The 25,362-nt window shown below is 48.3% G+C and overlaps 1 protein-coding gene across 13 annotated transcripts; it reads left to right on the plus strand.

Annotated features, from left to right (window-relative positions):
* Positions 1-24: 24 nt before the first annotated feature.
* DDI2 (DNA damage inducible 1 homolog 2) lies at positions 25-24,098 on the plus strand. 13 transcript variants are annotated; one of them, XR_009729462.1, is made up of 11 exons: positions 25-200; positions 5,090-5,219; positions 6,213-6,449; positions 8,643-8,769; positions 10,794-10,921; positions 11,485-11,613; positions 12,326-12,429; positions 13,280-13,469; positions 17,883-22,138; positions 22,527-22,617; positions 23,488-24,098. XR_009729462.1 is itself a non-coding variant. In XM_061379580.1 (10 exons), the coding sequence occupies exons 1-9, from the start codon at positions 63-65 to the stop codon at positions 19,766-19,768; spliced, it is 3,069 nt and encodes a 1,022-aa protein (XP_061235564.1). In that variant the 5' UTR covers positions 25-62; the 3' UTR covers positions 19,769-19,779; positions 20,647-24,098. The 13 variants fall into 13 exon arrangements, 5 of the variants coding, with proteins under 5 accessions (XP_061235564.1, XP_061235568.1, XP_061235563.1 ...); XR_009729464.1 differs by having other exon boundaries at positions 17,883-21,403; XR_009729460.1 differs by having other exon boundaries at positions 17,883-22,617.
* The last annotated feature ends 1,264 nt before the right edge of the window (positions 24,099-25,362 follow it).

Consider the following 25,362-nt stretch of genomic DNA (forward strand, 5'->3'; position numbering starts at 1 on the left):
TGACGGCGGCGGCAGCAGTTGGCGGCGGCGGCGGGCCCGGTGGTGGTGTCGGCGGGGCGGCCATGCTGCTCACCGTGTTCTGCCTGCGCCGCGACCGCAGCGAGCTCACCTTCTCCCTGCAGGTGGACGCCGACTTCGAGCTGCAGAACTTCCGCGCCCTCTGCGAGCTGGAGTCCGGCATCCCGGCGTCTGAGAGCCAGGTCAGGCCCTGCCCGCCGCCTCAGGCCGGCTCTGCCCCTACCCCTGCCCTTGGGGTCTCGCCACAACCTGTGTCCCCTCGCCAGGCCCCCCGGGGCCTCAGCCCCGCCGCATCCCGAGTTCGGGGTTGTTTGGGGGGGGGGGGTGTGTTTCCGCGCACCCACCTTTTGGGTTTGGGGAGAGACGCTTCCCTTTGCCCTCAAAGCCCTCCTCTTCCCCTCAGGAGAGGGCTCCGGTCCGGCGGTGCCTTCCTGTGGGGAACGCTCCCTCTCCTCCCGCGGCGGAGCTGACGGGGAGAACAGAGAGATGTGTGTTGTTATTGAGGCGTTGGAGGAATTCGGTGTGCAAGTCGGGGAGAGTTTGGAGTGAAAGGGACGGAATCAAGGGTGGGGAGGGCGGCAGAGCCTGGGATCGAGCCCGAAACGTTCAGGAAGAGTTTTATTTATTGTATCAGCGCATTCCTACTCGCAGCCGGGTCAGAAAGGGCAGTTTGAGGCTTTTCCGCTCCTTTACCTTTCCTTGCAGGTGCAGGGACTGAACCCAACATCCGCCTGGTTCCCCCCAAAATCCCCCTGCAGCCCCAATTCGGGGCTTACTCACAGCGTGCTGAAACACGAGGCTGCGGGGTGGGGGCGGCTCTGGCCCGTCTGCGCGTCCGTCTGCCCATCCATCTGGGCTTTACTCAATGTTTTGGGCTCAGTCCTGCTGTTCCCCCCCCCCCCCATCCCCCCCGGTTTCTACCCGTTTCTTGTCGAGGCATTGCTGGACAGGGCGATGTCCCTCTTCCCAGGGCGCTGGCAAACTCGGTGGAGTTTTGTGGGATGACTTTTGCTTCCTAAGCCTTTTCCCAGTCTAAGTTAATGAAGTGTTTTTCCAGTGAAGGCAATATTAGTCAGCGATGGAAAAAGTGCTGAAGCAGCCCTTGAGGTGGACATGTTCCCTCACCAAACAGGTTCCTGATGCAGTGTTTTGCTTTACCCCTGCCTTCAGTCAGCCTTTGGTTTTACACTGAGAGGTTGGTTGTGGGGCAGATGTCCTCTGCAAAGCCAGCATACAGAATCAAGGTGAAATGGGTTTTCCTTTCAGGGACAAACTCTTGGGTTTTAGTAGGTAGGTAGAGAGGAGCCACGCTCCAGCAAACCCCTGTGGCTGTGTTGCAGCTGCTGTTGAATTTGTGGCCAGCAATGGGGACAACCACTGCGTAACTCCTCACTTTGGCCTCCATCACCTGCCAGCTCTGGGTTGGGATAACGAGGGCTCGTGGGCTTTTTCTACTTTCATTTTGCTTGGTTTTGCTCTGTTGCAATGAAACCAGTGGAGTTTCGTACTGAAATCAGCTGCAGGTAACGGGCATCAGCGCTGGGCTTTTTGTAGCCATCACTGCCTCCTCCTGCTCCCCCATCTGCTGTTTGTGCATCCCCTTGCTTCATTCTCATGTTGCCCAGCTGTGTATTCACTTTCTCTGTTGTTTCTGCCTAGTGCTTATGAAGTATTTTGAGGACCTTTGTGGGTGCTGAGGCGCTGGCACAGGGTGCCCAGAGAAGCTGTGGCTGCCCCATCCCTGGCAGTGCTCAAGGCCAGGCTGGACACAGGGGCTTGGAGCAAGCTGCTCCAGTGGAAGGGGTCCCTGCTGTGGCAGGGGTTGGAGCTGGAGGAGCTTTAAGGTCCCTTCCAACACAAACCAGTCTGGGATTCTGTGACCTTCACTGAGGAGAAAGGTATAAAACCACAAGTTATCAGCAAAGCAAGTTGTGTGGAAGGATTTTGTGTGCTCAAACCGTCCTCCTCAAACAGGCAGCATTACATTCACCAAACCACGTAGTTTGCTGCCATTTTCCCATAACCAAGGCGTATGTTGAAGGTGTCACATCAGCACTAACGAGAGGATGAATTTCATGGGAAAGGTTGTGCAGGGTGGAGTAAACCTCTCGTGTGTGGAGGAGGGTTCATCCCACTCTCACTCTCTGCTGGTTTGTGACATTAATTCTGGGTGCTGCAGTTGGGGTGGAGGTGAGCAGGGGCCGTGGTCACAGGGTGGCATGAGATAACAGAGACACTGCTGGCAGGCTGTGGTGATAAGAGGAGCTGTGCTGGGAGAGGGGAGCTAATTTGGCTCACTCTGGTTTCCTGCACACATCAAGGTGGTGGCTTTTCTGGAGAGGAGATGGGGAGGCTCTCGGCAGAACCGTGTTCTTCTGCAGCACCACTGATGTCCTTCATTTCTCTTTCTTTACATGCCATGTGTCTCCTGTCCTCGGCTGGGCATAGGGTTGTTTCATGGGTTCTGCGTTTGGATTGATCTGTGGTTGCTGGTGGTATCTCGTGCTCTTGACTGGGGTTCCTTGCTCCGTAAGGAGGTTCTACCCTGTGGTGTCATATCCATCCATCGTGCAGTCTTAGCACCTCCATCCTGGCTCAGGCCACCCCCAGAAGAGCCCATGTCCGGTGCCTGGCCAGCAAACAAAAGTGTGCTGCAAACCAGACAATCCAAACACACCAAATTACATCAGCTTGTTCTGAGAGCAGAGCAGAGTGGGTCAGAAGCTGCTAAGCCAGGCTGCTAATGGATGTAGAGTGAGCTTGGAGCACTTAATTCATTGTGTGAGGTGTTAAGGCCGAATGCTCATAAATCCAATTCCAGGAAGGCGACGGAGGCAAAGCCTCACTTAAACTGATTAACTTGTCTCTTCCCGAGTGTCTGAGCAGGGAGACTGCCATTTCAGACTTGCACGTGCAGCTGGGATTCATCCCACTCTTGCTTTCCCTGCGGGCAGCGGTGTTACTGAGTCAGGCTGGGCAGGGTGCATCTGGTAACGCGTGGGGACTCTTCCCATCAGAGCCTAACCTGAATTATGCTGGTAATGTCTTGCAAGCCATTGGAATAGAAAGGAATATTGCTTACAGACCTGTGTTTGCTTTGGAAGGGACCCAGCCTAGTGCAGTACTGCTGAGGCTGGGAGGTGTGTTGTTAATGAGGAGGTAGGAAGCTCGTGCAGGATTCTCTCATGCTGATGGCTCTGATTGCTGTTGTACATGGTTCTTGTTGGTTTTGCCTTTTCTGTCTGTCTTTGGCACTGCTGCTGCCGGTGGATCTCAGCTGTTAGGCACTAGTAAGATTCTGTGTTGTTTCTGAGTTCCTGGAGTAAAGCAGTGAACGTCAGGAGCATCTTCCAGACATGAAGACGTGCAGTAACTAGGGGGCTTTTTGGATCTTCTTTTTGGCTCTGCTGCTTGCGATAGCATCGAACAGAGCTGTGGCTCATCCACGTGAGGACTGCAGAGCTGCTCCCCACTGCTGCTAGTCCTGACCTGCAGCAAACCTGTTGTTGCTGAACCGGCCTTCTCCAGACCCAGTCTTGCTAAACAAGGTGGTAAATGTGAAATTCCATCATATGCCCAACGGGTTTAGGCCGAGTTCTCCAGCACTTCTCACCCTGGAGTCCTGCTAGGGGTAGGAGCTGTTGAAACAGGTCTTGTTGTGCCTCAGTGGAGGCACAGGAACTGTAATGTTTAGCAGATACCATTTCTGGGAACATCTGTTCCTGTAAATCACATCTTTATTTTGTTTTCTTGCTTCTCTGTAATTCAGGGCATCTGTAGGTATCACAGATCTAATGTGAATAGAAATGTTCCCATGGTGATTGTTCATTTTGATCTCAATATGATTTTATGTTTAATCTGTGGACCCCTTGTTAAGGCAGATTATCTTAATAGAAAATGATGTGAATGTGTTTTATAGTCAAAAGAAGTTACTTCCCCAACACAGGCTGATTGCAGTCTCAGGAGGGGTGTTTGGGTGCTGAACCCTCATGTCCAGTTAGAGTTACATGGAATCATAGAATAGTTAGGGCTGGAAAGGTCCTTAAGATCATCCAGTTCCAACCCCCTGCCATGGGCAGGGACACCTCACACTAAACCATCTCACCCAAGGCTCTATCCAGCCTGGCCTTGAACACTGCCAGGGATGGAGCATTCAGAACCTCCCTGGACAACCCATTCCAGTGCCTCACCACCCTAACAGGAAAGAATTTCCTCCTTATATCCAATCTAAACTTCCCCTGTTTCAGTTTTAACCCATTACCCCTTGTCCTATCACTCCAGTCCCTGATGAAGAGTCCCTCCCCAGCATCCCTATAGCCCCCCTTCAGACACTGGAAGCTGCTCTGAAGTCTCCACGCAGCTTCTCTTCTCCAGGCTGAACAGCCCCAGTTTTCTCAGCCTGGCTCCATACAGGAGGTGCTCCAGCCCCTGAGCATCCTCGTGGCTCTTCTCTGGACTTGTTCTGACAGCTCCATGTCCTTTTTATGTTGAGGACATCAATGAAGTAAACTGGAAATCATTGAGCTGATTACTGTGGGCCTTGTAAAACTGGTTATTCTGGGGAGCTGTTGTGGGAGAAGGCAGAGATTGTAGATATTGGACTGCATCATCCGTGGGTCTGCCCTGATAGGTGCTGCCTGTGGGTGTGCAGTTGGTCCTTGGTCAGTAGGTGTTGACAGCACAGTGTAAGGCAGTGGTGACTTGTGATCTTAGAGACTGGAGTTTGGAAATGTGTGGTGACCAGGCCTGGGGCAAGGCTTACCTTCTTTCACAATGTGAAATGAAAGGAGACCAGCCCTCCTCTGAGATGCTGGGTTCTGAGGAACCACTGCCAGATTTCAGCAAGACCAAGTCTGCGTCCTTGTCCAACCACTCAGAGAGGCCTTTCTGTGCCTGAGGTGGAGGTGCTTGGGCAGGGCTGTGGTGAGCACTGCTTACCTTCCCTTCTGAAGCTCAAGATGGGGCCAGAGGATTTACTGGAGCCTTTCCTAAGATAATAACCTCTTGCTGGTTTTTATCTTGCCCTGCTTTGCATTGCTGGGGTTTTTCACTGCTCTCTCTCCATGAACAGATAGTCTATGCGGAGCGGCCGCTGACTGACAACAACAGATCTTTGGCCTCCTATGGGTTGAAAGACGGGGATGTGGTGATCCTCCGACAGAAAGAGGCCGTGGAGCCACGGCCCTCCATCCGCTTCCCAGGTGAGAAAGGATTTGTGTTACCATTTGCTCAGAGCATGCAAAGATCTGCATGTTTATCAAACACCAATTCCATGTCTTGTCGGTCTCCTTTAGCAATTCACTAGGCAAAGCACCTTGGAAGGGAGGGTGGTTAGGAGTGAGGTGGGAGGCTTTGAAAATTAGCCAGAGGGCTTGTTTTTAATGGGATTTTTTTCTTCCAAGGAAGCAAATATCATTTTACTGTTCTCCGGGGGGAATGCAGAGAGAGCAAGGAAGGGAACTGGTTCAGAACAGCGGGGTTTGTAAAGGCCTGTGAATATTTATACAGCCACCTGGTGTAATGGCACAGTAATATGTGGTCTGCATGGCTCAGGTGCTTTAAAAGGCTGTATTGATGTGCTCTTTGAATCTACACATGACAGATACCCAGAGAAGCTGCATCTCAACAAACCCAGTTATGCAACTGTGCTACAGACTCCTCTGAGCAGAGCTCTGCTCCTCTGTCCTGCATTCTGCAGCCATTCCCAGCAAATCCGTGTCATAAAACATGGCTGGAAAAGAAGTTGCTGCTGGCTGAGAAGGGCATGGGAGCATTGCCTGAGGTCTTCATCCTCCTGCCTCAGCTGGAGGTTGGGTACCTGCAATGCAGGTCTGCAGAAATGCCAGTTCTCTTTTTTTCCCTGGTTGGTTGTTTTAATCGGTGAGATTCAGAAGCGCCTTAGAGAGACGTGAGCTTCAGCCTTGCAATCCCTCCGTGTGGAATTCACGTTGGTGAAGCTGGAAATAACGAGTCTGTGATTCACTAAGTGCATTTCAGGGGATAAGAAAACAGGCCAGATAGAAGGTTGGACGAGTTACGTCGAGCAAGGCTGGCATCCCTAACCCAGTAACCTGCATGCGTGGCCATGCTTCCAAACTGCTCTTACAGAATCTGGTCTAGTAGTGCAGCATTAAGAGCAGTTCTCACAGTGTGAACGTGAAGCCCCAACACCTCTGACCTCTTTGTCCCTCAAGGTCTGCCCAGGATAGACTTCAGCAGCATCGCAGTTCCGGGCACGTCCACGCAGCAGCAGCAGCAGCAGCCTCCAGCGCAGCGCCTGCGCCCGTCGCCTCCCGATGCCCCCTCATTCCCGCAGGGGCTGGACAACCCGGCGCTGCTCCGGGAGATGCTGCTCGCAAACCCCCACGAGCTGTCGCTGCTGAAGGAGAGGAACCCGCCCTTGGCAGAGGCGCTGCTGAGCGGAGACCTCGGTGAGGTGGGGGTTAACCTCTGGGAGGTGGTTTGGAACCTGTTGGAGCTCCCTTCTGACAAAAGGCAGCTGTGGGTGTTTAACTGGGATGTTTGCTGCCAACTCCTTGTTGGTGCTGATAAAAGGTGCCAGTTGGGAATACTCAAGGCAGGGTTCCTTTCCTAACAAGACCTTTCTGCTGAGTTGGGTGTATTTCTCCTGCTTGGCTGCTTTAATATTTTCAGTCCCCTACTTTGAAATATCAGCTGCACAGATGAGTCGTTTCTGTTGGTCACAAGTGGCTCAGCAACTGATTTTTCATAGAGTCATAATCCCAGACTGGTTTGGGTTGGAAGGAACCTTAAAGCCCATCCAGCTCCAACCCCTGCCACAGGCAGGGACCCCTTCCACTAGAGCAGCTTGCTCCAAGCCCCTGTGTCCAACGTGGCCTTGAACACTGTGATTAATTTGGGTGCAATTGAAGCCTAGTATCATGTCCTTGATTTCCTCTGCAGTTGAGTCTGTGTTGGTCCTTCAGTGGTGTGGGCATCAGCAGTTGTGCTTTCTGAACTGCTGCAAGACAGTTAGTTAGGAAATAAATCCTGTTGAGTTGGGGAAAATGAATCATCAGATAGGGTTGGAAAGGACCTGAAGATCATCTAGTTCCACCCCCCTGCCATGGGCAGAGAATGAAATATCTTCTAGCAGGCGACTTTCTTCCCCACTTTCAAGGTTACATCCTTGTGATTTTTCACTGTCTGATAAAGCTAGAAAGGAGCTTGCATGAATATTCTTGGTCTGTTTCATTTCCCAATTCTGACTTTAGTTTATAGCCAGAGTTAAAACCACATCGCTTGCGCTCTTCTTGCAAGTGCTGTGCCTGTAATGCTGGTGTTTCTCCATCCCCTTGTCAAGATGTGCTGCTCCTGGCACAGAAAACGAGAGGTTAAGCCCCAGACACCCAGAACTGGCTCATCTGCTGCTCTGCCTTGCCTTGTGCTTGTAAACTGTGACTCGGATGCGTGGTTTTAGTCCCCAGTTTGCCACAGCAAGCTGCTAGAAGGATGGGGTTTGAGCTGGTCGTGCTTGCCTTGTTCTCTATGGCTACTGTTAGTGTTTGGGCACAGATCCAGTTCAGCTCTAGCTCTCATGCCTCAGTACATGCATAGATATGTACCGCAAGTGCTGTAGAAGGTACCTGCTATACAGAAGCCTAGTTTAAAACATAAAAACCCAAACAAGTAAGAAAATACACCTAATGCCTTCCTGAACAGCCTCGGAGCCAGTGACCTTCTTCATGGGAACTGCATTTCTGGAAGCAAACCTACAACCTTCTATATTTACAGAACCTCATTTATTGCCAAGTCCTTTTGGGAATGTACATGTTCACATCCAGGTCATAAAAAGCAGCCAGAGGCTATCCAAAAAGCGGGGATCTAAAAACTGTGTTCTTAAAAGGTGCACCTAAAACTTTGGGAAGTGGGTGTCCCAGCTAGGACCTCCTGATTGCAGTGGCAGGTATTCAGCTGTGGGGATGATGATGTCTTTGCCTGTGTTGCTTGGGTTTAAAGTGAGCTTTGTTGTTAGCCTTTGCCTTTGTTTTTTGCTGGGTGCACAGGCTGCTCTTTTACTGGGAATGCTGAGTGTAAAATGTGGCACATTTTGCAAGCTGTTCTTGGGGATGGGCATCTTGCTGAGAGCTGTGAAACCTCCCTTCTATCTCTGAAGCTGTTCCAAAATGCACGTGCACTTAAGCCTCTCAATTGAGTGTGCAGATTCTTAGTCCTGATCTGTGCTTCGGGTCTCATTTATCTGCTGGTTTTGCAGCTGTTTGGGTATTTTTGGCATATTGTGTAGGCAATTCTTGCTGCAGTAGAAGAGTGAATTCGTGCTTTAATGGCAGCTCTTTGGTTTAAATATTGTCTTTGTGTTTTTCTCCATATAAAAATGTATGTGCATGGAAATTGAGTCTGATTGTGCTGAGTTTGGGTAGCAGACACAAGGAGAAAGAGTCATTTTTTATCCTAGGGCATTCCCAGGTGTGCTCATTTGTGGTCCATCAGTGCTGCCTGCAGAGGAAGCCTTTTTTTGCATGTGCTGTTGACTCTAGCCCTGAGTGCGTGCTGGCATAGAAAGAGGAGTTTGCTGTGCCAGACCTTGATTTGTAAGAGCCATTTCCAGTAAAGAGCATTTCTATGTCTCCCTGTTACTGCAGAGAAATTCACCAGGGTGTTGCTGGAGCAGCAGCAGGACCGAGCCCGCCGGGAGCAGGAGAGGATCCGGCTCTATTCAGCTGACCCTTTTGATCTCGAGGCACAGGCCAAGATAGAAGAAGACATAAGGTAGGAAACCAAAGCCACTTGCAGGCTTTGGAGGTTTTCACAGTGCCTTTTTCCACAGCATGCCTCCATCTATGGTGTGTTTTCCATGGAAGATGCATGGAGCATGTTTAGATCCTGCCTTAAGACATGCATTTGCTTGGAGGGCGATGCTCTGAGCTGCCTTCACACATGGGAAGTTTGGGATTCAGGGACATGTGGGTGCACCCCATCCTTCAGAGGTATCTATCTGAGCACAGATCATGAGGTAGCAGTATCACTATCTGTGCATGTGATGTCCCAGAGCTGCCTAAGCTGGTTCCCTTTGAAACAAGAGCTGAGGTCCTCTGGTGAGGTGGTACTTGGGTGCCTCAGGCATGTTTTGAACCTCAGGCTTGTGTTAGTCTCTAGGCTGATCTCTCTGCACAGCAACGTGGTGTCATTTCTCCCAGCTGCCTTCCAGACTGGGTTTTGTGTACTGCTAATTGGTTTGTGTCTCTGGCTAATTCCAGACCCGGAACATCGCTGCTGTCAGAAGAGATGTTCTGTAGAAATATGTTCTGTTCATCAGCACTCGCTCCCTCCCTCTTGCTGGCTTCCAAGTGTAATTGCATTGGGCTGGGGCTTGATTCTTACACTGAGTGATAAATCCTTGAGTCAGATCATGTTGGATGCTTTCTTCGTCAACTCAGAAATGTCTTTTTGGTTCAGGCTCAGAGCTGATCATAACCAAAATTCAGTTGCAGTAAGAGTCATTCTTGTGTTGCAGCTGACAAGGTGTTGGTGCTGGATAAATGCTTTGTTTAGCAAAGCAGGAAAACACATTTGTAGGTAGCAAAACGTTGCTTGAGGCACAGGAATGCTCTCCTGCTTCCATAGATGAGGGGACAGATAAAGGTGAGGTGCAGGAGGCCATGCAGCTGTCCCCAGATTTCACACCTTGAACTCTTTGCTTCATTAGATGTGCTGTGCCCAGGATTGACAGGAGGCTGTGGCAAGTGTCCTATTTGTTTTGAGACATGTTTCTGCCCTTCAGAGTGTACCTTAGATGGAGTGTCAGGCACAGAGAGAACAGAGTAATGGATTTGACAAGAGAACAAACTGAAGATTAGCCACTGTGTATCCAATGTAAGCTTAAATAATAAAAGACAGGACAATATGATGCATGAATACATGAAGTGGGACATGCTGGCAGTAGGGTGCTTTAGCTCCCAAGTGAGCCAGGTATCAGGGGCCATTAACTATCCTTCACCACCAAGAAACCTCCTCTCCCCATCGTTGGGGGAAGGCTTACCACAGCACAGAAGATGGATAAGAGTGGCTCTTGAGGTTTTCCCCTTCCCCTACTGAGGAGTTAAAATGAAATGACATCAAAATTGGAAGCCCTTTTCCCTTTTTGGTAGATGAAGCTATTTTGGATACAGTTGCTGTGGATGCCCATCACTTCCAAGATACTTCTTGGGCTGTGGTGGGCTTCTGGAAGCACGTTTCTTCTGTAGGCTTGAAATTGCACCAGAGGTTTGTGCTCATGGTGGTGTTTCTCACTGTGGTTTTGCTCACCTCCCTCCTTTCCTGTGCCTGGCAAGGAGAAGATACCAGGGAAACGTTGGAGGATTTGAACGTTCAGCTGCTGTGTGGGATTCCAGCATTGTAGCTACTGGCAACATTGTCATTGTGTGCCCTCGGTGCTTTATTTTAGAGTAATAAATATGCAGGGTTTTTGCTCACAAGTTCTCCAGGTTAACCCTGTGGTGGTGAGTTTCTGTTGCAAAGAGAAGGCTGTCAGGAGCTGTAGTGTGAGTTAGGCAGGGTGTTGGAAGGAGCAGTCTCCATGGCTCTGGATTAAGCCAAGGTCATTACTAGCAACTCCTTTTCTGGGAAGCGTATGTGTAGCTAATGAAGCAGTCCCTGGTGTGCTCTGGCTGTGCTGTTTGTAAGGTGAGCTGCAGTGGGTGGGAATGCTGGCTCTGTTTGTAAGTCAGAGGGATGCTCGTAAGGTTCAGCTGACGGAAGGGCTGATTCTTCTCTCTCTTCTCCATTAAAATCAGGCAACAAAACATTGAAGAAAATATGACGATAGCAATGGAAGAGGCCCCAGAGAGCTTTGGGCAGGTGGTGATGCTGTACATTAACTGCAAAGTCAACGGACATCCAGTGAAAGCCTTTGTTGACTCAGGTGAACTGACTCTTTCTCATCTCTTTGCTCTCCTTTCTCTCACTGAAGGAGACAGCAATCATTCCAGAATCATTGCCCAAAAATTCCATACTAAAGCACTGTGTTAGAACATTTTGAAGCATCTAATTAAAGCCTGAGAGCAGCTTGGGCATTGCATAAGGCAAAACTGTTGAGAGAAGCAGCACACACGAGTGCTTGAGCCCCTCAGACCAATGCTCCTGGGAGAATTTTGGCCTTCAGTGCCAGAACGGTCACTGCCACGTGTCTGCCTTATCTCATTTTACGGATGGGGGGATTACACGTGCCTTTAATGTAGGGCTTCCCATCCACAGCCTTAAAGGGAAAGTACTTGGGATTATTCCAGCTCTACAGTAATACTGTTGTGTGATTACAGTCCATGCAACATAGTGGGATTCACAGGAGACTTTTGCACCCCAGTGCAGTTGCCTGATGCAGGCAGGTTGGTTTCCCAGCTGCTGAATGCAAGATCTTAAGCCCTTCCAGAGGAGAATTTGCATCTGTGTTGAGCACTCAGGTTTTAACACCAATTCTGTTGCTGGCAGGTGCCCAGATGACCATCATGAGCCAAGCCTGTGCTGAAAGGTGCAACATTATGAGGCTGGTAGATCGACGATGGGCTGGCATTGCTAAAGGTGTAGGGACACAGAAGATCATCGGTAGAGTGCACTTAGGTAAGTGCTGGCGTTCTGCACCGGGGCAGATTCAGCAGCAGTGTGACTGCATTTCCCGCACTCTTGGCACCAAGAGGATCTAGTTTAATGCTATAATTGTTAGGAGGTCCCACAGAGTAAAATAAAAGTGCATCTCCAGAATGTTTGCTTGTCTCAGGAAAAGCTGCTGTCTCGTTTAATGCTTTTTTAATGGAATTACCTTAACGCTTTTAGGTGCAGGAGTCCTCGGCTCCTGCAGACAGAGAGAGGCTGTGTTCAGTCTGGGTGCAAAAAACCAGGCTAATGTCTTTGGGGTGGGACTGCTGGGCAGTATGATTTGCTTAGGGCTCCAGTACAGTGGAGTGTGTTGTATTCCTTTGGGAAGAGAAGATTGCCTGTGCTTTTGCTCAGTTTTTCTGGATGAGAGAAGATTCTCCTTGTTGTCTGAAAAAAGATTGTCTTCACTGTACAGCTCCTCAGGCTTGGAGGGTTAGATGAGCAGTAAGTAAGGGTTTACAGCAGTCAGCTCTTAACTAGCTTCTTGAGACCAAGGCAGGCCTGGTAGTCCCTGAGGCTTGCACAGGGCTGGATGTGCAGTGACCAAAATGCTATGTCAGAGCTCTGGTTTCAGATTTGGCAGGAGCAGACCTTGCCCAGGAGGTCAAAGAGATGAGAGTAGATTTATTGCACTTTAGGTATTTCAAGGAGGTAAACTCTCTTCCTTATATTTCAGCTCAGGTCCAGATTGAAGGGGATTTCCTTGCGTGCTCCTTCTCAATCCTTGAAGAGCAGCCCATGGACATGCTTCTAGGACTGGATATGCTTAAAAGGCATCAGGTATCAGAACCTCATAGAAAAATAAAATCCTAGAATGGTTTGGGTTGGAAGGGACCTGAAAGCTCCTCCAGCTCCAACCCCTGCCACGGGCAGGGACCCCTTCCACTGGAGCAGCTTGCTCCAAGCCCCTGTGTCCAACCTGGCCTTGAGCACTGCCAGGGATGGGGCAGCCACAGCTTCTCTGGGCACCCTGTGCCAGCGCCTCAGCACCCTCACAGGGAAGAGCTTCTGCCTAAGAGCTCAGCTCAGTCTCCCCTCGGGCAGGTTCAAGCCATTCCCCTTGGCCTGTCCCTACAGGCCCTTGTCCCAAGCCCCTCTCCAGCTTTCCTGCAGCCCCTTTAGGCACTGGAGCTGCTCTCAGGTCTCCCCTTCAGGAGCCTTCTCTTCTCCAGGCTGCCCCAGCCCAGCTCTCTCAGCCTGGCTCCAGAGCAGAGCTGCTCCACTTCCTGACCTCTTCTGAAGCAGTTACTTGCACTTCCAAGTTCAGTGCTGAGTGCAACAGGAATGCTTTCATTGCCTGGGAATGTATTAGGATTTTTCTGGGGAGAGTTGCTGGTGGATTATCTTCCAGCCAGTTGTGAAGTACATATACTTCATGTATCATGGGTAGCTGGAGCATGTCTGGCAAGTTTTTTGCTTTGATTGAAGATGCTCAGAGCTTTCCAACTGAATGATTTGTCACAAAGCAGGTCATAAGAGCCCTTTTGTTCAGAGCTGATGCTCTTGGCCCACAGTTGGCTGCTGTGGGTTCTTCCCATTGGAAGTGGATTGTTTAATCTTGTTTCTCCTTTTTCTCTGGGAATGGACTGGCTCTTACCCAGGCCCCTGATGTCTCGATGCTCTTTCACAGTGCTCCATTGATCTCAAGAAGAATGTACTGGTGATTGGCACGACAGGCTCACAGACCACGTTCCTCCCAGAGGGCGAGCTCCCAGAGTGTGCCCGGCTGGCGTATGGGGCCGGGCGGGAGGACATCCGGCCGGAGGAGATCGCAGACCAGGAACTAGCAGAAGCAATACAGAAATCCGTCGAGGAAGCAGGTACCGGGAGCAGCCCCACTGAAATACTGATCTGCAGAGTTCCCTTGCTGTGTGGCAGGGTGTCAGTCAGCAGTTCCCCCTTCTCAGCACCTAGGAGACGCAGTTTAATGCAGCATCAGCGAGTAAACAGTGGAGAGGAAGGGGCTTTATTCATGCTCATTGCCTCTAACTGCGCTTCTCTCTCCCTTTCTGTACAGCAAATTTGCATGAAGGCATTTGGGGGTGCTTGCTGTTTATGTGTGCTCTCCTTGCAACTTCCTACCTGCTCTGGCTTCTTGGCCTTCAGAGGTGTGGAGATAAATGATTGTCTCTGGCACCAGCTGTAGTGCCTAGGCAGGGACGTAGCTCAGTTGGGTGATATTTCAGCAGCCTCATGTAAAGGCAGCTTTGTGGGGGCTTCCACAAGCACTCTGTTAATAGCTGCAGCATGTAAAAATAGAGGAGCTGAAGCAATCAGAGCAAATCTCTGGACCAAAGATGACAATTCTTAGAACTAGCACTATTTCAGCATTTTTCCTTAGAGTGCTGCTTGTGCCCTTGGAAGGTGAAGTGCTTCTCTTACTGAGGCTGCTGGTGCTCGGGATTTCAAAAGCAGCAGCTGAAGTCACATCCTGATGTGTATCTGCAAAGAGGATTTTCACCCTCCCCATAGTTCTGTTCCTTGTGCCTCTGGAATCCATGAGCTGCACAAATGAAGCCTGACTTTAGGCTATGGAAGAATTTGGTAGCTGCAAAATGTAAAGTGGAGATGCCAAAATAGCTGAAAGCTGTGACCTGAAGTGTCTGTTTAATTCCTCCCTTCACTCCAGCATAGGCTTTTGACTAGAGGGAAGCTTCATTATTTTAGTTCCATGAAGCTGTGAACACCTCACAAAGTGTATTCCTTAGCCCTTTTCCAAAACCTTTAAGGACAACATTTTACATGCAAGTATTTTCTAGAGACTTTCAAGTTTTACTGCTGATTGTCCCCCTGAAAGCACACAGTGAGATTCTGCTTCCCACACACACGCAAAACATGCTGGGTCATGTTTGAGCTGATAAATTTGATTCCTTCAACATTTTTGTTGCTGTTTTTTGAAGACGTTAGCATGTCCGTATGTACAATTGAAGTGTGATAACCAAATTTAACCATATATATATATACATATATATATGGTTAAATGTATATAAATGTGTCTTTATATATTGCTTGTATGTGATATATATTATATATAATATAAATATATATATATTGTGTATATATATATATATAACCAGTTGTAATGCACTGCCATTTTTCTTTAACACTTCCCAATCGCTGCTTGATAGTCCAAAGTGTAAGTAGTGAGCTTAATGCAAATAATGGAGTTGTTCCATTAAGGGGAGCTCAGGACTGCACTTACTGGTCCCTTTGACCATCTGCTTCCATGCTAAGAATACAAGTTCTCCAGAGATATAAAAACCTTGAGAGGAAGGCCTGGCTTTAATGAATCAGCAAGAAATAGTTTAGGAGTTTGACTTTTAAAACCAAATTTGTATGTTTCTTAAGTGCAGCAAACAGAGAGAAACACAAACACAGATTTGACCTTGTCCCTCTCAGGTTTTGGCAGCGCTAAAGGTCAGACTCAGCAGCTTGAGCTCGTGTCTCCTCATATAACCTGCAGAGAAAACATGCAGGTGTAAATATGAGTGCTTTTCCTATTCAGATTTTGAGCTTGATGAAGCCTGGGTTGTTTTTTGTAGTACCTCTCTATTTCAGAAAAGATTTTGCAGACATTGTAGTTGGTTGGGCTTAGTTCTCTACTGAAAGGGTCAAATACAAAGCAAACCTCATCCCAAAATATGAGCTTTTACAATAAAGGTATTGTAGTTGAGTGCTTTAAAATGAAAAGTGCCTAAAAGGAGTTAAAGCTGCTTATGCAGCTGCAGTTCCAAAGGCCATGTGGCTTTGTTCAGGCTAATCAATCCGCAGTTCACCACTGCTGCTGAGCCTTAGAGGAATGTCAGAGATGTATGAGAACAGGAAATCATTTGGGTATTCATTTAATGCTTGCAGAACACCAGTGCACAAAACTAAGGTAGGTCTTGTTTAGACTGACTCTGTGTAAGTCTTAGGTGTATTACAAGCCTCCAGCCCACAGGCATTTGTTGGCTATGTCCAAAGATGCCAGAATATACCCTTTTCCTATCTTCCCAAACTATTAGTTGCTGCCAGATGGTACCAGGAAATCCAAGTGAAAGAACAGGAAGGTGAAGCGGGAGCGGATGTAATGCAGCACCAAGGAAGCTCGGCTATCTACAAGACCTGTGTTCTTTCATAACAGCTTGAATTTTTGCTGCCTTCTGGTAGATGGTACAGCAGACACTGCTGCATACATCTGGGGGCTATTAAAGTTCTTGTTCTGAATGCACCTGGGGGATTCTTGAGCTTTACTTCATCCCCTGAAGCCCACGTTTCAACACCTGCAGAAGGGCAGCTGAGATGGTCGTGGACCCCTGTTGTGTTTTACTGTGATCTAGATCCTCCTCATCTGTTTGGCTCTGAGAGCTTGCTCTGTTCTGCCTATATGAAGTGTTTCCCCTGCCACTGGGAGACTCGGTGACAATGGAGGATTTACAGAACTGGCAGCAAAACTGCAGTAGCTTTAGGAAGTATACTCAGTAGTTTACCCCTTACACAGCTTTTCGTCCTGACAGGCTCGGTACAAGAAAGGCACTGCCACCACAAATGCAACTCAGGTTTTTCCTAATATAGAGAGGAATTTATCTCTGCTGGTGCACTTTGTGCAGAAGAGTTTGTTCCCAGTGTTAGCTGGATCAATACCCTTGACAGGCTGGGATTCAGCTCCTGTAGATAGCCGTGGAGCAGGATGACAGTGGCTCGGAAGGATGATTTGGAGGAGTGCTTGGCAGGCTACCAGCTACTTCTGCTGTCTAAATGACAGCAACTCCCTCGTGTCTGATCAGACCCTTTATTACCAACGCACTGAATCAAAAGACAGTTCTGCTTCCTCTCTGAAGGATTGCCTTGGGAGCAGAGAGTGTGAATGTAATCCTGCTGCTTAGAGACAGAAACAGATCCCCCTGGTGTTCATCCGTATCCTGTGTCTGAAGCCTCTTTGCCACCGGATGAAAGCTGAGCAGTCTGCAGATCTGCAGGATAATTCTGGCTTTTTAATACCCCAGCATCTCCGAGTTGTTGTAGCTGCATAAAGACCAGATGTGCAGGCAGCAGAAGGGATTGCTGTGTGCCTCGCTGCTGTTCTTTATACCAAAGCATATTGATCAGGGTGTGGTAGTGCAGCATCATTGCTGTTTAACAGACAATAAAAGAAACAAGTAACTGAAGTGAAAGGCAGATTTCTTCCATGTTGTGGACCTGAAGGAATTCTTGGCTGTACTTGGGAATGGTTAGCTGTCCCCAGTACACCTGGCTATGTGCAGAAAGACTTCAGGTAAAACACTGAGTTTGGAGGCCTCTGGGAAGGGAAAGGAAACTAAAGCAAACAAATCATGCAGCACAATCTGGATATCTGACACTGAACAGAGTAGGGCTTTAATGGAAGAACAGGCACCGCTGCTGCAAAGGTCATGTTGGTGAATGACTGAGCATGTGAGAGCCGATATATTAGCAAGATAAGTTCTCTTATTTAATCTCTCCTGATAACTAGAGCCAGTGTTTGGTGCTCCTGATAGAGATCTGCAATCCATCCGTTCTCAGGGTGGAGAAGGAAGCAGTGAGCTGGGTTTGACTTCAGGCTGTCGCTTCCTTTGCTCTGCTCATCCCAGCCTCGGCCAGCAATTCTTTTTGGGGTTTCTGCCTTTCACCCTAGGATCTTTATGCTTCCCTTTTGCAGCAAGCTGGTGTTTTGGCACTGCTGGGAGCACAGCGCAGGGATTGTGTTGCCGTCTCAGTTCTCATAGCCCTGAAACATGCTGCCTGAATATCTTCAGCCTTACGGAGAACAAACCAGACATGTGCCTTGTGCTGTGTATAGTTTATCCTATGTGTAGTATCACCCACGGACCACTCTGCAGCTTAGATAGTACAGAACAGCCTTAAAATGGTTCTCAGCAGAGTTATTTTTGACTTGATGTAAGGAATTCCCCAGGCAGAACTCCTGGAAGCAGTGAACAGGAGGAGCTCAAGCTGCTTCCACACTGTCTGGATGGACAGTCAGGAGGGGAGCTGCGAGGTCGCAGGACTGTAACCATGCATGTGGTGTGCTCTGAATACTAACGCAAGTTTGGTGTGTTTGTTTCCTAATCCAAACAGAACGTCAGAAGCCTTGATGCATGTAGTGTGTGTTTACTGCAGCTGGAATGGGCCACAGACCAGGTATTTACAGCCACTGGTTTATAAGTTCTCTCTACTACAGTGAAAACACAGTTCTCCTGTACCCTGACTACTTCTTTCTTTCTGTCTTCCGTTAGAGAATAGTGACAAAGAAACTACCTCACTGGAAATGCCCTCATTACCAGCTTCTGATGGGTTTCAAAATCCAGTCCAGTCTTCAGGACTAAATTCCAAGATCTGTAATCCCACAAATCAATTACTTGATCGTTCTGTCTCTGCCCCTGCTTCAGTTTGCTCATCCGAACCCAGCCTCACGGAGCCCATTGATCCTAGAGCCGTCAAGTCTTTGGAGTCTTCAACTGAATGCCAGATAACCCCAGAAGAAGAACATCCTCTATTATCACAACATCTTTCCAGTAATGCTTCCTTGGCAAATAATGACCCTTCTCCCCAGCCAGGGGAGGTGCCCTGTTGCAGTCCAGCTTGCCTTTCACAGAAGACACTCAAAGAAGCACTTATTGCTGACAGTCAAAAGGAATGTAAAGCTGAAGAACAAGACCGTGGTCAGGAATGTCCTTTGGAAGTGACAAAAGCAAATAGTTTGGCTGACACTGCTGCTGAACATGGGCAAAATAAAGATGTATGTCTGTCTTCAGAACAGGAGGGGAAGCGTGAGCTTCCCATAGTGCATCAGACACACAAAGAACCAGAGAAGGAACACCTGGAGGAGCAAACTGAGACAACTGACCCAGAACCTCCTTGCCATGTTGGTGAGGTTGAGAAACTTGTTGTGGAAGAAGCCAGCCAGATGGAAAATCCTCCTGTGGAAGTGAGAGGAGGTGAACTGGAGAAACCAGGTCTTTCCTGTGGGAAAGGGAGTATCCAAATGTCAGCCTCCTTCAGCTGTACACATACGGAAGCCTTAATGGAAGTAGATGTGGTTGAGCAGGCTGCAGCTGAAGCGCAGAGCTCAACAAGTGAGCAGAAGCAGCAGGCTGGGAACAGAAGTGGGTCCAACCTGAACTCGGATGCCTCTTCCATGGAAGTGGAGTCACTGAAATCTGCATCCTCCTTGAGTGATCCGCTTTCCATCGGTGGCGTTCCACAGTCTAAAAGCACTGGTGGGATTCCTGCAAAGTATACTGAGTTGTGTAATCAGCTGGTGGCTGAAGGCAGCTCTTCCCCTTCCAGCATCCATCAGCTGGACATGGATCCAGGAAGAGCTTCCGAAGAGCGATGTTTCTCTCTTGCATCAGCCTTGAAAGAGCTTCACAAACTCTTGGTTACCAGTCGGAAAGGAGAATGTAAAATCCTTGCCTCTGAAGAAGTCTCTCAGCTGGAAATGGCTCACACAGGGCCAGCAGCACAGCAGAAGGGGCTTTCTGAAGATAAGCAGAAAGGCTCGGATCCAGAACTGAGTTGTTCCTCCTATGAGGTGAGGTCTGAAGGCAGAAAAGCAGAGGAGAAAGAGCCTTGTGATTGTGGCATCGAGAACATCAGCGCTGGGTCTGGTGGTCACAAACAGTCTGCTCTTGGAGAAGGTGCTTCTGAGGTTCAGAAGCTTTCAGGTAAGAGTGATTTGGTCATGGTGGATTCTGCAGCCACATCTGACCAGCAGCAGAGCTCTGAGCAGGAGGAGGTTTTGGCAGGAGGTCATCAGAGTCCAGCTGGTCCTGCCCTGGAGCAGAAGACATCCGTTTCCTCTGCACCCACTGTGGGTGAGGGTGCACCTCAAGATACTCAGAGCCTGTGCACAGGAGCACCCGGGAGGAGCAGCAGTTCTGCTCCAGAAGGTCCCTGCCTGGGTGGGTGTGAGGAACCAGTGCAGAACCCACCATCGGCCTGTACTGGACTTGCCTTGGGAGCTTCTCCCCTCCCTGCCTTCCCTGTGGCTGATGTTGATCGGATCCTTGGTGCTGGTTTTACCATGCGGGAAGCTCTTGAGGCTTTGCAACAAGCAGATGGAAACACGGATCTTGCTCTCCTCATCTTGCTGGCTAAGAGTATCGTTGTTCCTACATAACCACGGAAGAGGTAGCTGACTGGGGTGTCTTTTCTTTTAAAGGACATATCCAAATTACACACCATGATGTACAAGCTGAATGTGAGCCAGGTTTTAATTCTTTGCAGCCAAAGTAACTTGTCTTTTCTGTTTCACCCGTTAGATTTGGCCTTTGAAAAGAACAAAAGCGTCCTAGCATTGTGTGGACAGAATAGCTTTTAATGATGCATACTGGATGAAAATTCATGGTTTCAATGTACAAGTTTAGAATAAGCTCCAATGTTATGAATAAAAAGCAGAAGCCATTCAGGTGCCTGCCCTGGCCGGCGCAGAGCAGGTTGTGAAGTGAATTGAGGGTGCGTGTGTGCAGGACAGGAGCTGCACACTGAGCTCGGTGCGGCGCCGGCACGGCAGCATGTGTCCAAATGGACTCTGGGATCTGGCTTAGCTCTCCTGTGCTTCATAACCCAACGTCTGTGACACGTGAAACTACTGTGGCAGCTGCTAAAGGTCTGTAGATGCCCACAGATGTGTAGTGCTTTGCAGGAGGAGCACCGGGCGAGGGGGGGTTGGATATGTGTGGTTTTGCGTGTGCACAGGGAAGGCTGATGCCTATTTTTGCCAAACCCTTTTCTGCTCTTGGGCCAGTGTGTTCAAGTTTACAACATGGGGATAGAAGAATGGAAGGGATAGAATTTGGTGCTACCAAAACTTAAAAAGAGACGTTTTAACTTATTTGAAGATGCGCTGGTATTAATTGTAGGGGCGGGGATGGAAAAGGAGTGGTTTACATTTTCTTTCTAGCCTTGCCTACACGGTGTTCCCCCCAGACAAAAGAACAAGCTCAACCACTTTAAGGCAAAATGATGGAATTATAACAAACCATCCATGTGTTACAGCTCCCTCTGCCCGGGGAAGAATGAACTGTTGCAGTGCATGCATTCTCTATGCACCAAGCAGGGGGTGATCAGGAGAATGAAGAAATCTGCTTTGCACTAGTTTTACCTGGATGTTTGGGGATGATCAGCCTCTCAGCTGTGGAAATGCAAACTGGGGGGCACCAGCAGGAGCTGGTGGGTACTAATTTAATACCTCTTCAGAGAGCGAGGGCTCCCCAATAGGGTTTATGAAACAAATGCACTGATGTGGCTTCTGTATTAACAATAGTGGCCTTCTGGGATGTCCCGGGTGAGTGATGAGGACTCACCAAGGCTGTGCTGTAGGAAGCCCTTTCCAGATGTTGTTTTTGGAGGGATAAAGTACTCTGTGATGCTCTGCAAAGCCCCAAAACCATGTTGGGGCTGGGGAAGGGGAAGGAAAGTGTGGCTGAAAAATGATACCAAATTTGAAGTAGGAACTTTTCACTTGGTCCCACTTGCAAATGGCAGAAGTGGCTTTGTGTCAAGTGTTCATCTGGAATCTTCTGCTTTGAGCTACACCTGAAGCGATGGGTCAGCAGCAGCTGGACACATGTTTCTGTCATGGCTTTCATTTGTTGCCATCATTGTCTCTGGCCTGTGTTCCTGGTGTTTTGCTTTCCCTGTTGCTTGGCAGATTTGCTTCCATGTGTGCGAGGTTTGTTTTTGTGCAGGGTGGCATTGAAAAACCAGCACAAATTTGGTTTCATCTGTGAACTCGCAGGAGTCCGTGGTGTCGGTGAGCTGTGGTTGTCAGGCTTTTCTTAGATCTTTGGGCAGCCAGGAGGTCCTTTAAGAGGAACCAACAGCTTTAAGGCATTCCTCTGTCTGTCAAATGGAGCTTTTGCATGCACTGTGAGGGTACCAGGTAGGCCTTGGGCTCCCAGATGTGTTTAGCTTATAGCCTGCTCCTTCTGATGCTGGCAGCAGGCAGTGCTCTGCTGTTTGGGAACCCTTTGCCAGAGCAGCATTGAGTAATTCACTTGAGGCTCTGTTCAGAACGACTTACTGAGGCAAGAACACAGCTTTAGCATCTTCACTGGGCAGGTGGTACGTGTTACCCTTGCTGAAGTATTATCTTTTTTTACATACTCTCCTTGCAGCAAGCACCTCAAATCAGCGAAAGCCCCCTCTGAAAAGGGTAACGCTTGGACTGGTGCGGGAGTACAGTGTCATCAGATGTCCCTCTAGAAGCCTTAGGAAATAAGATATATTAGACCCATTCCCATCTGCATCTGGTTCACTATCAAAAGCAGCAACAAGAATGAGGCTCTCAGATCAGAGCATCCTCAGTCTAACCAGCTGAATCTGCTCCTCATTGACACCCTGGGGCTCAGTGAGGTGGTCCTAGGGGCAAACCCCCATCTGGTGCACAGACACCAGCTGCAGGTCGGCCCTCGGATGCATGAGAGCTGAATTTGCACCCTTAGCCTGCAGCCAGCTTCTGGAAGCATCAGATAGTGGCTATTCAGTGGTATATACCCTTTTTGTATTTACACTTCATGGTTTTAGAAGCGATTGCTAATAGCTAGACAAAGTACCACTGCTTCGCACCAAGCTGGTTAAAGGCTCTAGTTTTATGGCCTCATTTACTCAGAGTGCATATACAGAATTTATGCTATAAAAGCTTTAGAGCAGCAGCCAATTTGCTTCAATGCTTAGATTTATTCTTTGTCAAATATCATTTCTGAAATCTGCCCTTCTGCCAAAGCTGTTACTGAAGCGTTTATCAATAGTGCTAGAATTTCCTGGGTAGCTTTCTCTGGACTGCTAGAAACAGCCTGACCCCAACTGAGAAATACTTCTAAACCTATTCTGATCAAGTTAGTCCAAGCCTGGTGATTTAAATCTCTTCATTTCAGAGCCTTGCTTTGAGTGAATGGCTATGTGCTGCTAAACTAGAGAATCAGGTTTTTAGGAGCAAGATTTAGGTTGGAGAAAACTGGGGCCGTGGTGAGTATTTAAGGTTAAAGGTAATAGAACATGTATTTAGTGAACATTGTCTAAAAGTTGTCTTCTGTTTCAACATGCATGTGTGTCCTCTCTGCTGTACGCACACATCTTTTGCTCAGCCTTTAGCAGTCTCTCAACTGATCCCTGGCCTACAAAGTGGGAATACCTCTATGTAGACTGCTACAGCTTGTTGGCTAGAGCAGGGGATCAAGGCAACACCAAAAGCTGTTCAGGTTTCTAAGGAGCCATGTATCCTGGCCTCTCTTCACTCTCTTCCCCCTCCTCATTAATCACTGCTCCAATGTACTAATGTCACATCAGCTTAGCAAAACTATTTACAAGTCCATCTATAGAGAGTAAAGCAGCACTCAGAGGCTGCTTCATGAAGACACCAGTGCCTGTGGCATGCCCCAGTGGGTCTGCAGAGCTCGTTTCGGGGTGTTTGCTGGAGCCACTGTGGTCGTGTCCCTTGCTGTGGGTTTCTGGGATGTATTCTTGAGGATGCCAAAGGAATTTGCTCAGCCTCTTGCTAAACACGTTTCTGTACTTGAGGCTCTAGGTGAGCTGAGAGGTGATGTTCAGTGAAACACCCACATCTGAAAGTTTCTGGGTATAGATAATGGTGACAAGGGGAGGAAATGTTTCCTGGTGATGGTTTTACCTGTTGCTGGACAGAGCTGAGCTGCATTATCATGACAATCTTTGCCTTGTTGCTACGTATGTTAAACTTCCTACGTAGACACTTGGTCTCCAGGACTGTTAACCTTGTACCTCCTCAATATGTTCCCTTCTTCCTGTCTCCCCTCTTGGCGTTTCCTTTCCTCAGAAGTAGCAATATTTAAGTGTACTTGCTGAATGCTTAACTTCCAGGCAAGTTTTCTTTAACACACTATGCCATTTACAAATAAGAGGAGGAGCAGATCCTAGAGGTTTCTTCACCAGACTTGGACTTCTTGCTGAATGGCTCCCCAGAACTCTAACATGGATTGAAAGAGGAGAAATCCAGAGGTATATTCCTGTCTTTCTCAGAAGTCAGCTTGGGAAGTGGGGTTGGTTTGGGGACATCATTCCCCTCTGAAGCATTCAAGAGATTTCTTCCTGCACTGTGTAGACGAGGCTTAGTCCGTGATCCCAATGTGTAGCAGTTTGGGTTACTCTTTGATGCTTTTTAGCTTAAGAGTTTTACAGACTCACTTAAGGAGCTTGAGGGAATCAATACTCAGGAATCCTAAAGCTGGTTGCATTTGTGTCATTTACTCTTCTGGGCTGACCACTGCAGCAGTCCTCCCAGGAGGCTGGCAGGAGGAGTGTGGTTGTGGCAGCAGAGAATGGGATGTGGTTCTGCCCACAGTAATACACACTTGATTCTCTTTTTGATTTTGATTATTTTTTTTTAATATTGGGGGACTGTTTATCAACAAAATGGATGTGTAAAAACATTTGATATTTAAAAAAAAAAAAGAATAAACACTTTATCATAACGTTGCTTGATTGGTCTGTCTGTATTCCTGAGGTCAGCAGCTCCGCGCTTCCATCCTTCTCTGGCTTCTTTTCCAAATCCAGCAGAAGTTCCTTAACATGAATGTTGCCATTTTGAACATAATGAGTAGAAATCAGGGCCTGAGGACAGGCATGGGAAATTTCTGTATTCCCCGTTGGCAGGGATGGACTGTTGAATCCTTCAGGCAGGATTTGGGAAAGCATTGGAGTACAACATAAACTGGCACTTGGGCACAGCATTGTCTGCTGGAAGAATGAGCGAGGCAGTCCTCATGTCTCCTATCAAAACACCCCATTTCCAGCCAGATTAGGAGATGGTTTTATTCTTCTGGAGCTGGAAGCTCTTGGGACATCAAAGAAGAAAGAAAAAAGGCATTTATATCTCTGGGAGGCTCATGCCAGTTTCAGTTAGAAATAACTGCTTCTAAAGTCTCTTAAGTGTCTTGTAATAGAACAGCTTTTGGAAGAGGGGAGTAGAGCATCTTCCTCTGTCACTTGTGTGCAGTCAGGCTTTGTCTCATGGAGCAGTAATTCCTTTCTCAGCTCTTGGAAAACATGCATTTTTCCTCGAGGCAAACACTGAGGTTTTAACCATATTGAAATCTCTGCTGTCCAAAGAGCAGTTGGTGTTCATACCGCGTGAGCAGAGCCTCGGAAACAGGAGAGGTTCTGAATCAGTCACTGTGACAAAGCACTTCTGGGACAGTGGCTTCCTCCTCACGTGCTCAGAGCTCTACACGTGATGCTGGTGTCAGCTAAGTTACATCATTAAGGCGGATATTAATTATGAGGGCAAAACTATGTTTTCATTCTGGTCTTGGGGTGGGAAAAGGGAAGGCTTTAATGTGTGTGCTGCTACAAGCCTGTTCATACATTGTCCAAAATGTTGGTGATGGTTTCTTCTGCTGGGAAACGATCTAAGGACTGAATGCTTCCCTTAAAAACTATTTGGAGCACTTGGGCCTTGTCCATTCTGCTTCAGAGCCCTGGATTACATGGTTTAAAGCATGAGGTGTCCCTGTCCATGGCAGGGGAGTTGGAACTGGATGATCTTAAGGTCCTTTCCAACCCCAACTATTCTATGATTCTATGAAGATGGTTTTCTTCTGGTGCTGTGGGTAAGTGCAGATTAACCACTGTCACAGTTCTGTTCCCATTTGGGATTGTCCCAGCCTGTCTGAATTGAGGCATTGGCACTTTCTGAATGCCCCTTACATGGCCAAGAGAGGTTCAGCCCCTATGTAA

Source organism: Neopsephotus bourkii, unplaced genomic scaffold, assembly GCF_033783945.1.
Source record: "Neopsephotus bourkii isolate Nb327-2 ecotype Australia unplaced genomic scaffold, CSIRO-AGI_Nbou_v1 NB_1778, whole genome shotgun sequence".
NCBI classification, from domain to species: Eukaryota; Metazoa; Chordata; class Aves; order Psittaciformes; family Psittacidae; genus Neopsephotus; species Neopsephotus bourkii.

Bases quoted from the DNA above. Each gene is read 5' to 3' on its own strand.
- DDI2 (XM_061379579.1), top strand. From the start codon at position 63: ATGCTGCTCACCGTGTTCTGCCTGCGCCGCGACCGCAGCGAGCTCACC. The intron at 6,450-8,642 runs GTGAGGTGGGGG...CTGTTACTGCAG, and splicing joins GCTGCTGAGCGGAGACCTCG to AGAAATTCACCAGGGTGTTG. The intron at 10,922-11,484 runs GTGAACTGACTC...TGTTGCTGGCAG, and splicing joins GAAAGCCTTTGTTGACTCAG to GTGCCCAGATGACCATCATG.